This window comes from Arachis stenosperma, chromosome 5 (assembly GCF_014773155.1).
Source record: "Arachis stenosperma cultivar V10309 chromosome 5, arast.V10309.gnm1.PFL2, whole genome shotgun sequence".
Classification (NCBI taxonomy): Eukaryota; Viridiplantae; Streptophyta; class Magnoliopsida; order Fabales; family Fabaceae; genus Arachis; species Arachis stenosperma.
The window spans coordinates 134,018,075-134,031,005 of NC_080381.1; the positions used below are offsets into that span (position 1 = coordinate 134,018,075).

Consider the following 12,931-nt stretch of genomic DNA (forward strand, 5'->3'; position numbering starts at 1 on the left):
CATAACTATTTTATTATTAATTCTAAATTCAACAGACTCGTAAAATAAATTTTAGAGACCAAAATAAAGAATTATTTCGTTATCAAGATGGATAATAAATACAAAATTGGAATAACAGAATTTAATTAATTATTCACTAAAAAATACTAAAATATTAAATAACGAAATTAGATTTTATCTTTTAATTTTGTTATGTAAGTTAGTGATGCCCCCAAAAAAATCGTAAAATGAATTTGACCGTGTTAAAAGTGTGTTTTACATGATGGAAAAAGAGACGATCAAAATTCCACTACAGTCGCTCTTGGTTCCCGCAGTGGTTGCCACTTGTTGGATGCAGGTTTCAACCTTACAACCCACATTCTCGATCTTCTCTTCCATCTTTCTTTACCCGCAATGAACTACACTCACTCTTTCTCTCATTCCATTAATTTATACATGGATCTTTAATAATTTGATTTCTTCGATCATCGACATTAACAAGTAACAACATAACAATGACAGACACGACAGATGATATAGTAGAAGATATCTCATTCCAAACCTTTGAAGATGACTGTAGGCTACTTGCCAATCTCTTCAACGATGTCTTGCAGCGTGAGGTCGGAACCAAGTTCATTGAGATGCTCGACAAAATCCGTGTCCTTGCACAGGTTTCCATTTTTTATCTTTACTTTTATTTTATTTTTTTGGGATTCATCCTCTCGAACATTAACATGTCTTAATTGCCTTTTTTTTTTTGTTTTAATCTTTGTTCTTGAAATGGTCACTACCGTTAATTTTTTAATCTTTTTTTTTTATGTTTTCCGTGGAGAACTTTAGAGTTTTCCATCTTGTGAGAATCCTTAATCCGAAGTAATTAAGTGTGTCAAAGCCCTTAATTTTGAAACTAGAGTAAAGTGCATACTTGATTAATATGATTTGAAATATTGAATTTTCTATTATCACTATGTCATCAACATCTATCTAAAAGGCAGCGAATATTGTGCTGGAAAATTTGAAGAATAAGCTATGCTACTTAGGGTTGTTGATATCCACATAACAAGAGGAGAAAGGAGAGTTTTTCATACCACTAACACTCAAATTATTATAGCTGCTTATAGAGAGATTCATGAAATAAGTAATACGGTTTTTTTTTCTAACAGGACATTTGGTAGATCACATAAATAATTTTAGATTGGAAGCGAGATCCATAGTTGTTTGGATTATTATTACCTTAACCACCAGCGAGAAGTTTAAATGAACTTGATTCTGTAAATTTGGGCAAAACCTTAGACAATGAGTCTTGTTTTGTGGTGCTTGGTGGGACTGTTTAGTTAGTAACTTAGTATTTGATGTGACATACCTAATGGCATCCTATTGGTTTGACTGACGATGTGGTATTGACAATTTTCCAAGAATCGTCATCTTCAAGGGAAGCAATTTCGGTTCTTGGAAGGTGCAATGTTCTATTTCTGTTGAGTACTGGTAGGGAGAGTAGGTTGTTGTAGGAAAGGCTCTTGTATATAGAATGTTAGCTCTTTGATGACAATAGGCTCGAAAAGAATAGAGAGACTACCGTGAAAATCGACGAAGTGTACGGGTGGATTATGGGGAGAGTAGGTTGTTGTACCAAGAGAGTTTAATATTGGGTCTACTATGTAAGAGAGAGCCCAATACTATGTTTGAGGAATTCATTGTTATGTTGCTGGCCTTGGTGCTTATGACCAGGAGATATGGTTGCCAAGTAAGCTACCTCTTCTATTCTGTCAATAGTGTCAAGGCCTGGCCAGTTTGACCTGCTCCACGAAAGTAAAATGAGCCTACCATACTGTTTTGCCCTACTTAATAAAAGGTTGGAATTATGATCTATGGACACGACACTGATATAAGTCATGACACAGATAAGACGCCGGATATATATATATAAATTATTTTTTAAATAGATCGTAATAATATTTTAATATTTTATTAATATTAAAATATAAATTAATTTTTAATTATTTTTAATGTTTTATTCTAATTATATAAAATATTTAAAATATTTTTTGTTAATAAATAATAACAACGTATATTATTTTTAAATTTATTTTAAAAATATATATTAAAAATAAGATTGGATATACTGATACGTAATAATATTTAAATGTGTTTAATTGTTCTAAGAATTGGTGCAAAATAATCTATATTGTTGATGGCTATATTGAAGATGATATAGGAGTTGCTTAAGTTTATGTTTTATCTCTTGTATGCTCCACTTAGTGGGTTGAACTTGCTTACTCTTCAAAAAAAAAAAGTGTGTCTTAACGAATCTGGAGAAAATTTTTTTACTTTTATTAAAACATGATGGAATACTGCAAAGCGGGGATTATTGGAGGGAGGAATAGGAATGTAGCTGTCAAGGAAAGGAGATGGTAGACAATCAGCAAAGCCCTGTGTGAGGCTCTTGTATCATCAAAGAAAATGAAGATGCATGCACAAAATGTAGAAATTTTCTACTATGGACAGATGGCATAACGAATTGTTATTCCAAAAATGCAAAAGATGAACTATCTGCAAAGGAATAAGGATGGTGATCATTTAAGAGCATTGCTCTCCTTATTTTGCTTTGTTTTCTCTTTTGTTGGTTTTGGTTATGTTAACAAATGAATATTATATAATAAGGACTATGGTGCAGCCGTAAATTCATTATGGTAAGAATCTTTTTATTTTTTTTTAAAAAGAAGATCAATTATTAAATTAGTGAAATTAAGATATAATTTTTTGTTGAAAGAAAATTATTTTTATAAAAATAGTTAATCATATAAACGTCTACCAATTCTAATAGTTTACCCAATTTCTTATTGGTTGTTAAGACATCTAGTTCTTAGCGATGATGTGCTATTGTGTATTTAGAGAACAAGGATAAAATTCTAGTATGAAAAAAATAGGAGATTATTGAGGACATAGCTCTTAATTTTTTTGTTGTTGTATGTTCTTATTTGCTAGAGTGGTTGTAACATGAGACAAGCAGGGATTGAGGACATGGCAGAGTTGCTAGAGAAACAATTGGCTTCAAAGTTGTCCAAGTTGTCATTGGACGAAGCTCTCACCATCGCACGTGCATTAAGCCATTATCTTACTTTGATGGGTATAGCTGAGACCCGTCACAGGTGATTTTGTTTGTGTCCTTTTAGAAAATTAAAGCAAGAGAAATGTGTATTATGACACTCTCTTGTTTTTGGATTAGCTGTCATATGGATATGTTTGTGCAGGCTTCGTAAGGGAAACACAGCACTTGTTGCAAAATCTTGTGATGACATCTTTAACCAATTGGTGCAAGGTGGAGTTACTCCAGATGAGCTTTATAACACAGTTTGCAAGCAGGTTTCTTTTGTTCTTCATAAAATTTGTGAAATACACTAACTCATTCTTTTTTCTTTCTTCAAAATTAAAATTGATTTTTCTTGCCGCAGGAGGTTGAAATCGTTCTTACAGCTCATCCTACACAAATTAATCGTCGCACTTTACAATACAAACACATTAAAATTGCTGTGAGATTTTCTTACCTTCTTAGGACATGATAAATTCAATGGAAGTTTTACCTGAAACCACAAGCATTTTGTCCCTAATTAATGTTTCTTTTCTATGCAGCATCTTTTGGACTATAATGCTCAACTTGATCTTAGCACTGAAGATCGAGAAATGGTGATTGAAGATCTGGTACCATTTCTTGACTTTCTTTCTCTCTAATAAATTAAAACATGTTATTGTTATCATTAAGAAAACAGTAACATATTATGGTATTTAAGGTGTAAATTATGTCTTAATTGTGATATTTACTTTATTCCTTTTGTACATTTTTTTTTCAATTTTCATAAATCATAATGAATTTGATAGGTGAGAGAGATAACTTCAATTTGGCAAACAGATGAGCTTAGGCGCCAAAAGCCTACACCAGTTGACGAAGCTAGGGCTGGTAAGTTTACAGAGTACTATGTTATATACTAAAGATTTCATAACCTTGCACCTGATATCTTAAACTTTTAATATAAGTGGAAGAACCCCTTGATTTATTTTTAAACTCTCCAGGATTGAATATTGTGCATCAATCACTTTGGAAAGCTATTCCCCGTTATTTACGACGAGTTAGCAATGCTCTAAAGAAGGTATATTAATATGAACTATGTCTTCCAAAAGTTTAATGCGTTAGAGAAATGCATATGAATTGTTATATATGCTCTTCAAGCACAGAATCATTTTTAGGCTTGAAATATGGACAATATGTATAATCCCATTTTGCCTCCTGCTATAATTATCACTTTACTTAAAAGAATGAGGTAACAAAGATTGAAATATGGAATCTTTTTATTATAGAAACTATGATACTATATTATGGATCATCTCTCCTAAAAACTTAAACCGTTAGATAGAGTCGGCACGTAAATGGTTATATATAAATATATATTCCCAAACTTCTCTCAGTAACTAGTATATTATTCTCAACGCAACTTGTTCTTCCTTGTAGCATACAGGAAAACCACTTCCGTTGACATGTACTCCCATAAGATTTGGATCTTGGATGGGAGGTGACAGAGATGGAAACCCAAATGTGACAGCAAAGGTGGTTTTCATGTACTTGTATTTGTATTATTTGATCTTATATTTTGGCAAGATTGTTATTTTTGAAAGGATAAGTTGATAACTAAACATAGAGAAATGTAGCAAAAATTACATAGTCCACTAGTATGGTAGTATTTTTTTTAATATTTTGTTTTAGTTTTTTTTTGAAACTTTGCTTATTTTGTACACTTTTTTTTTGTGTCAAAATAATGAGCTTTGTAATACATTTGAGAAGAAATTGAAAACCTAACTAAGATTCTGTTTCTTTATTTTATTTTGACGCGTAACAGCAAAATGGATTGACTGAAATTTAGTTTTTTTTTTTTTTTTGATCCTAGTGGTAGGAGACATACTTTTCTAGTTTTGTTGTTGAATTTTGTTGCTTGTAATTCAAGTATTATCATCAAATTACCATATCTTTCTATCTTAGATTTTAGATTTGATTTATTTTCCTCGTTGTAGAATACTTGACATACACAACAGTAACATAATTGGTTTTCCTTTGTTGTTCTAGGTAACAAAGGATGTTTCAGTTTTATCTAAATGGATGGCAATTGATCTCTATATACAAGAAGTGGATAGCTTGAGATTTGAGCTATCCATGAATAGGTGCAGTGATAAGTTGTTGAAACTAGCTCGTGAAATTGTAGGAGGTTTGTCAGTAGAATTCATTTGGTTACATCTTTCTAATTACTTTATGAATTTTTTTGTCAGCTTTCTTTTAATTATCATGTGTGTCATTGAATGTTGCTTGTCAAGTAATACACGTTAATTACACACTAGCAGAGTGAAATCAATATATTTTAGTAAAAGGAGTTAAAGCTTTAGTTTGTAAGATTATCATATGAACTACATACAACCTTAGTTGCCTTCCCTAAAGCCCCACTAGTTTAGCTTGTGACATACACATCAATACTTGGGTAATGAAATTCATTTTTGACTAATAACTAATTTTTTTTATGTCAATAGGAGGAAGACAATAATTTAAAATGATCTTATTCAATTTAATATCTATAATTTTATGCATGTAATATCTATAATTACACATTTATTACATCTAATATTATTGAATTACGAAAACAATAATTAAAAAATACAAGTTATTTCTGTCACTACATGCCATGATTTGCCAAAAAAAAAAAAAAGGATTATGCCATGCAGGCATATTGACATTCATTTTACTATTATATTTATGTATTTTTGTTCTTTTTATTTGATCAATTAGAGATATTTCTATTTCAAAGTTATGATTTTTCAATCGCATCATGTTTCAAGTATAATATTCATGCTAAGTTACTTTTAGGAATTGACAATCACTTCTTTATCTTTAGATGCAAATAATGAGAATCATCGTGAGCATCGATCTCAACCTACGAGCAGAAGTCAATCAAAACAACCTAATCAACAGGCTTCTTCTCTTCCAACTCACCTTCCTGCTACAGCTCATTTACCCACTTTTGCTGGTACACACAATTGTGCTCTAGCCTGCTATCTAGTTCTATGTTACGTTTTCCTCCTAGATCCAATAAAAAGCTTTTTCCTCCATGTGGAATTCGATTCCGGTTGCATGCAAAATGAGTGCAAATCTCATCAATCATAAAGCTAACATAATGTTTGTCATCCATGACATGTCGCAAAATTTCATTCACAGTCTACTGTGATTAGTGTCTTACATCTTATGCTGGTAAACACAATAGTAATAAAACCAACAAAAGTTTTCTTGTCCTTGTGGAATTATTCCCCTTTCCTATTGCATTAAAAATGAATATAAATCTCATCAACTGTTACGACATGAATACTCTTGTGAATTGTGATACATTGAATATATAAGTTTATAACTTTATATCAATAGCAATCTATTCTTCTGTTTTTTTTTTTAAACCTGGATATATTGGTGGCGTTCCTTTCCACAATTCTGTCGTCGTATCCATTTTCTTCTCTGCTGCCACGTCCCTCACCTCGTCCACTGCTCTGTGTTCTGACTGGCCGTGGCGTCCCCCACTGCATCATTTTGAAAGAAGTCACCATCTTATCGTTTAGATTTTGTACAAAATTTTGCTGTTTTTGTAAAGGATGGATACTTTTAACTCTTCCTATGAAAATTAATAATTAGTTAGAACTATCAGAGAATCTCCGCGCAAAATGGGCCCTATGAAAAATGGAAATGAGGAACAATATAACCCCACGGTGGGGAACAGGAACGGGGAGTAAATTTGAGGACGGGATGGAGAGCAGAGAGGCATTCCCGCCCCCGCCCTGTCCCGTTGACATCCCTATTCTCTTCCTAGATGTTTTAGTAAATGAAAGTATATATTACTTTTTTATTATTTTTATTACTCTGTACATGTGTACAAATATTAGCTATAAATACATTTAATTCCTTTTAATGTTTATTTTTCATTATAATTTATTAATTATTATTTATATTATATCTTATATTTTTATAAAAATACTGTATCGCCATATCCTTGTCCTATTTTGTCCATATCACATGTCGTACCTATGCTTCAAGTAACTTCTGTCTTTTTTAAGGTTATCATCACAACCTTGCTTCTTTCGATTCATGTTGTGGTTTGTTTAGAATATGTCAACTTTTATTAATTCAAGTGATTTGTTTCATGTAGCACATGGTGAATCTCACCATCCCAGACTAGACATGCCAGGACGTGATCCAAAGCAACCCAAGAACAAGGTTGATCAATTGAGTAATAGATTTTTGAATTTGCTACATAGACTAAGATGATATACATGTTTCCATGCATGTTATTGATAGGCCAGCGAGGTTTCATGTCCGACGACATCTAAGAAAGACGGTCAAAGTACTAAATCAGAAACAATGCAACGCTCTCCTTCGTTCAACTCTTCTAGTCAACTCCTTGCACAGAGGAAGCTCTTTGCAGAATCCCAAATAGGAAGATCAAGCTTTCAAAAACTTTTGGAGCCAAAGCCTTCTGATGGTCCTGGATTTGCTCCTTATAGAGTTGTACTTGGACATGTAAAAGATAAGGTATCAATTACCTCTGATCATGTTCTTGTGAAGGCTTTGCATTATTTTATTAGAGAGAAGTTCTTATTTTCTATTTAGATTGTGTGTGGATAACCATTTTAAGCTGCATGAAAAGGCTAAATGCAAGTATTTTTCAAATAACTAGAGAATATAAATATCCGCTACCATTCCTCTCTTGTCTCATATGGTTTGGCTTAATTAGATTATGGATGTTTGTGATTGTGACGAATCATTAACTAATCATGTTTGCAGAACTTGTTGCACGATTAATTCTTAATAAAGAGTGAATGGCATTCCTATTTGACTTTTATTTCACAAATAGATTTATAATTGTCCATAAAAGGTTAATTTATGATGATCCATTAAAGTTAGGTAGAGACTACAATTATCTATGTGTAAAGTTAACAGATAAGAACCGTTAGATGATTCGACATATTTGACGAAATTGTCATCTAATAATCTTCATGCGATTTTTCACCTTAAAGTTAATGCATTTATCTATATTAGTATGTAAACTTGTTGATTTTCAGTTTTGTCTTTAGCAAGTAATTGAAATAATTAGTTTATAGTTTATAATATTGTAGTGAATGAATTCATTTTCTGTTCCATGTGTTTAGCTTCAAAGAAGTCAAAGTCGGCTAGAGTTTCTTCTAGAGGATTGTCCATGTGAGCAAAATCCATCTGATTTTTATGAAACAACAGAACAGCTTTTGGAACCTCTGCTCCTCTGTTATGAATCTCTGGTGCTTTCTCCTACCGCTACTTTTCATCCTATAATGAAATATCTTACCCCAAAAGCTTAAACTATTGGTAGAGGTACATGATCATGAATGTTTATATATTTAATATGTACTCTCACAATAGTGTCTTTTTCTTGAGTTTTAAGCTTTGACAATACACATACCACATGTAACCTATGTTAAATTCAATTAATACTTAGAAGAATGGGACAATTTCTGTTATAGGCTTTGATACAATGTCGTGAATTCTATCTCCTAAAAGCTTAAGCTGTGGGGTAAGAACTCAAATAGTTATATATACCCTTCAAGGTTGTCCTTTCAAAGTTTTATCTTAACTCTCGATTTCCTCAGCAATCATGTGGATCTACAGTGCTAGCAGATGGTCGATTAGCTGACTTAATTCGAAGAGTTTCTACCTTTGGAATGATGTTAATGAAGCTTGATTTGCGTCAGGTATGAATAATATGTTGCTCATTTTTCCTTTTATGATCACATGTGCCCTGAAAATTAGATTTGTCACAGGAATCTACTAGACATTCTGAAACAGTTGATGCAATTACCAAGTACTTGGGAATGGGTACATACAGTGAGTGGAATGAAGAGAAGAAATTGGACTTCTTAACCAAAGAGTTGAAAGGGAAAAGACCATTGGTTCCTCCTAGTATACAGGTGAGTTAAATTGTTTTAAAAGTTGCTAGTCTAATGGATGGAGGACTTTTCTTAAGAGTAAGAACCTAAACGGTCCCTTTTCATATTTTTGCTCCAACAAATTAGTGATTAATTAAAGAAAATTGATTGTTTAATTTCTATCTTTTAAAATATTAAGCAAATGAGTCTCTTACAAAACAAAAGGATAAATTAATCTTTTAAAATTTTAAATAGTTTAATTAATTCCTCTACCAAATTATATTTTTACAAGATTATGGAGTAATCATTTTATTTGGAATTAATATGTTTAATATTTCTAAAATTTAGGAGTAGTTCGTCAATTTTATTTCTATAAGAACTGATCAATATATCGGGTGAAAAATTTAACCATAAAATAATAAACTGTATTCTAGTCTCTTGTGGTTTGAGTATATGAACTAATTCCAAAGTCATGGAATTTTCTCTTTCTATTTTCTAGTGGAAACAAAATCATGTTAGAAGGTATTTAGGATGTTGGAGAGAAGTTATATTCACATATGTTAGATATGTTTTAAGCAGTTGTGAGGCGTGGACTACCCTTAATTGTGTATAGAAAGGACATGCACACTGAATTTAGAATTAAACCCATTTTTGCTCCTTATTATTTTAAAGTTAACTTTTGTCATTTTGTTGTGCGGGACTAAGCGGTGGGGAGTAAAAAAGTAACAAGAATTTAAGTTGAATGTTTAAGTGATGAAATTGTTCTATTGAATAAGGACATATGAGATATGATTGGATTACAAAGGAATTGATTAGGTGTTGATAAAAGATTTGGTAAGGGAGGTGTTATTGAACGAATACTTGTAGTGTTTTTATTATGTTCTATTTGAGAGGTTCTTCTCACCAAAGATTTCTATCAGTCTTTCTTTACTCTTTACCTTTTCACTAACCTCTACAATAGTGCATAGAAAATTCCCCATCTTTGGTATGTTTATTTTAATAACTATAATTTTGGACATTCTTTTCTCGTCTACACCTTTCTCACTGTTATTGATTTATACCTTCTAGGTTGCGCCTGATGTTCAAGAAGTCTTAGATACCTTTCGTGTTGCTGCTGAGTTGGGAAGTGATTCACTTGGTGCCTATGTGATCTCTATGGCTTCAAATGTATGATTATGATTACTACTCTCAAAGTTTATGCAACGAAACTTTGTGATTTAAATGAATATAATTGAGTAAAATAAATTTAAATATTCCGTCAATTATAATGATGTTTACACACTCCCTAATTCTTAGGTTCCACTACCATATTAACATTGAGGGAACCTAACTTCATTGCAAAAACTAGCTTTAAGAGGGGGTTGTTTAGACTCTAGATTATTCTAGGAGGTGCTGGCTATACACCTATTGAAAATGACTTTGGGCCTTCTTTTACCATCAGGCAAGTGATGTCCTTGCAGTAGAGCTTTTACAAAAGGAAGCACGACTTGCTGTCCATGGGGAGAAGGGAAGTCCATGTCCCGGTGGAACGTAAGCACATAATATTTTTGCATTTACATAAGTACTTGAGTATACTAATTTTACCATAAAAGTACTTGAGATGAAATTTGTATATGCTTAATGTTATGACAAAGAAATGAGGCATGCTCTTGTGGTGCATTACTTGTTTCTGGGTCAAAATTTTAGGCCTTTGGGAGAAGATAACTTTTACTGATATTGGCGTGTGGTTTCGCATAGGCTACGCGTCGTTCCGCTATTTGAAACTGTGAAGGACCTGAGGGGGGCTGGTTCAGTTATTCGAAAACTTCTATCAATAGATTGGTATCGGCAACACGTCATTAAGAACCATAACGGGCACCAAGAGGTGCTTTTTATAATGATTTTTTTAATTAATGTTATATCTATTATGTGCAATTCAAATGGATGTATTTTATATATGCAGGTCATGGTTGGATATTCTGATTCTGGCAAAGATGCTGGGCGCTTTACTGCTGCTTGGGAACTTTATAAAGCTCAGGAGGATGTTGTAGCCGCTTGCCATGAATATGGTATTAAAGTTACTCTGTTCCATGGCCGTGGAGGCACTATTGGTCGTGGTGGTGGCCCAACGTATCTAGCTATTCAGTCCCAACCACCAGGCTCTGTGATGGTGTGTATTCTAATCTAACCATAATTGTTAATCCTATTTGAAAATTTTAGTTGTTTATAAAATTATAGTTTTGTTATTTTTTTAAATTCTCATTGTTAGTTGCTGTGTGTTCTTGGTTTAGTTTTTTAGCTTGGATTTAGGAGTTTAATAACTTAGTGTAACACAATTTAGGTTTGTATGTTTGTGCATTTACTGAATTACGAAGTATTAGAACTTTCTTGCTTGATTTTTCTTTTTAACCAAATATCTAAAAACAGATGTCAGTAGATGATTCTTCTGACATGAGAAGTCTAGAGACTACTTAGTGTTTATGTTGATCTTCAAGTTAGAAGAACATATGAAATCAAATATTTACTTGACATTCAAGTTTTGTGCTTAAGTATATATACTTGATTCCAAGAATTGGCCAATTATATAAGCTATCAATAAGTTGTAATATTCATTGCAGGGAACCCTTCGTTCCACTGAACAAGGAGAGATGATCCAAGCCAAGTTTGGGTTGCCAGACACAGCTATTAGACAACTTGAAATATATACAACAGCTGTGTTACTTGCTACACTTCGTCCACCTCTTCCACCTCGAGAAGAAAAATGGCGAAGTTTAATGGAAGACATTTCAAAAATAAGCTGTCAGAGTTACCGTAGTGTAGTTTATGAGAATCCAGAATTCCTTTCTTATTTCAATGAAGCCACGCCGCAAGCAGAGCTTGGCTTCCTTAACATAGGTAGTCGCCCTGCGAGACGAAAGAGTACAACAGGAATTGGACACCTTCGAGCCATACCATGGGTTTTTGCATGGACCCAAACCAGGTTTGTTCTTCCAGCTTGGCTTGGAGTTGGTGCCGGTTTACAAGGTGCTTGTGAGAAAGGGCACACTGAGGAGCTAAAAGCCATGTACAAAGAGTGGCCTTTCTTTCAAAGTACCATAGACCTAATTGAGATGATTTTGGGAAAAACAGACATTTATATTACCAAACACTATGATGATGTTCTTGTGTCTGAGAAGCGAAAAGATCTCGGCCGTCAACTAAGGAATGAACTCATAACCACCGGGAAATTTATACTAGTGATTAGTGGGCATGGGAAAATTCAACAGAACAACAGGATCTTGAGGAGGCTTATTGAGAGCAGACTTCCCTTCCTAAATCCAATGAACATGTTACAAGTAGAGATACTTAAGAGGTTAAGAAGTGATGATGACAATACCAAAGCTAGAGATGCTTTGCTCATAACCATAAATGGTATTGCTGCTGGGATGAGGAATACAGGATGACTTAACTTATCAACAACTATATATGATTTTACACTCATGTTGTAAGCTATCATGTTCATTCCACTTGGCTAATATTATCGTATGGTTGTTTCTCAATAAAATGTTTTGGTAAAATACTTTAGATAACATGAATATAATTTAGAAATTTTCTTAATTTATTTTTTAACAGTTTACTCAATTTCTGAACTACTAGAGAATATTTTTTTAAATAATTTATTAAAAATATAAATGTATAAAACTTGAGAATGGTATAATTAATGCTAGAATACCTCATAACGAGACTTTAAAGTTGCCTACCCACCTCAAAACTTATGGAAAGTTGATTCCTGCACCTCATAATCAAGATACACGTGATTCCAAAACTCTAGAAAAGCTTTTAAACTGACATATATTTTAGCTCCAAAATATGAGATTGTTCATCAAGCTAGAATGTTTGAAATACGTTTTTTTTTTCATTCTATTGTTGCATGTACAGAACAGTTTACCGAAACTATTAAAAGCACTGTACCAAGCAAAAGAAACCTGTACTTGTTGCAAATTTTATGGAATCAAGTTGT

General features: G+C 32.8%; 1 protein-coding gene across 1 annotated transcript; it reads left to right on the top strand.

The window, feature by feature from the left end:
• Positions 1–494: 494 nt before the first annotated feature.
• LOC130982813 (phosphoenolpyruvate carboxylase 4) lies at positions 495–12,393 on the top strand. Its single transcript, XM_057906915.1, has 20 exons — positions 495–650; positions 2,965–3,128; positions 3,231–3,342; positions 3,432–3,509; positions 3,610–3,678; positions 3,856–3,934; positions 4,048–4,124; positions 4,484–4,579; positions 5,093–5,231; positions 5,910–6,041; positions 7,203–7,270; positions 7,352–7,585; positions 8,203–8,328; positions 8,677–8,778; positions 8,848–8,994; positions 10,021–10,119; positions 10,394–10,482; positions 10,690–10,816; positions 10,895–11,101; positions 11,550–12,393. Exons 1-20 carry the CDS (start codon positions 495–497, stop codon positions 12,372–12,374), a joined length of 3,126 nt encoding a protein of 1,041 aa, XP_057762898.1. The 3' UTR covers positions 12,375–12,393.
• The last annotated feature ends 538 nt before the right edge of the window (positions 12,394–12,931 follow it).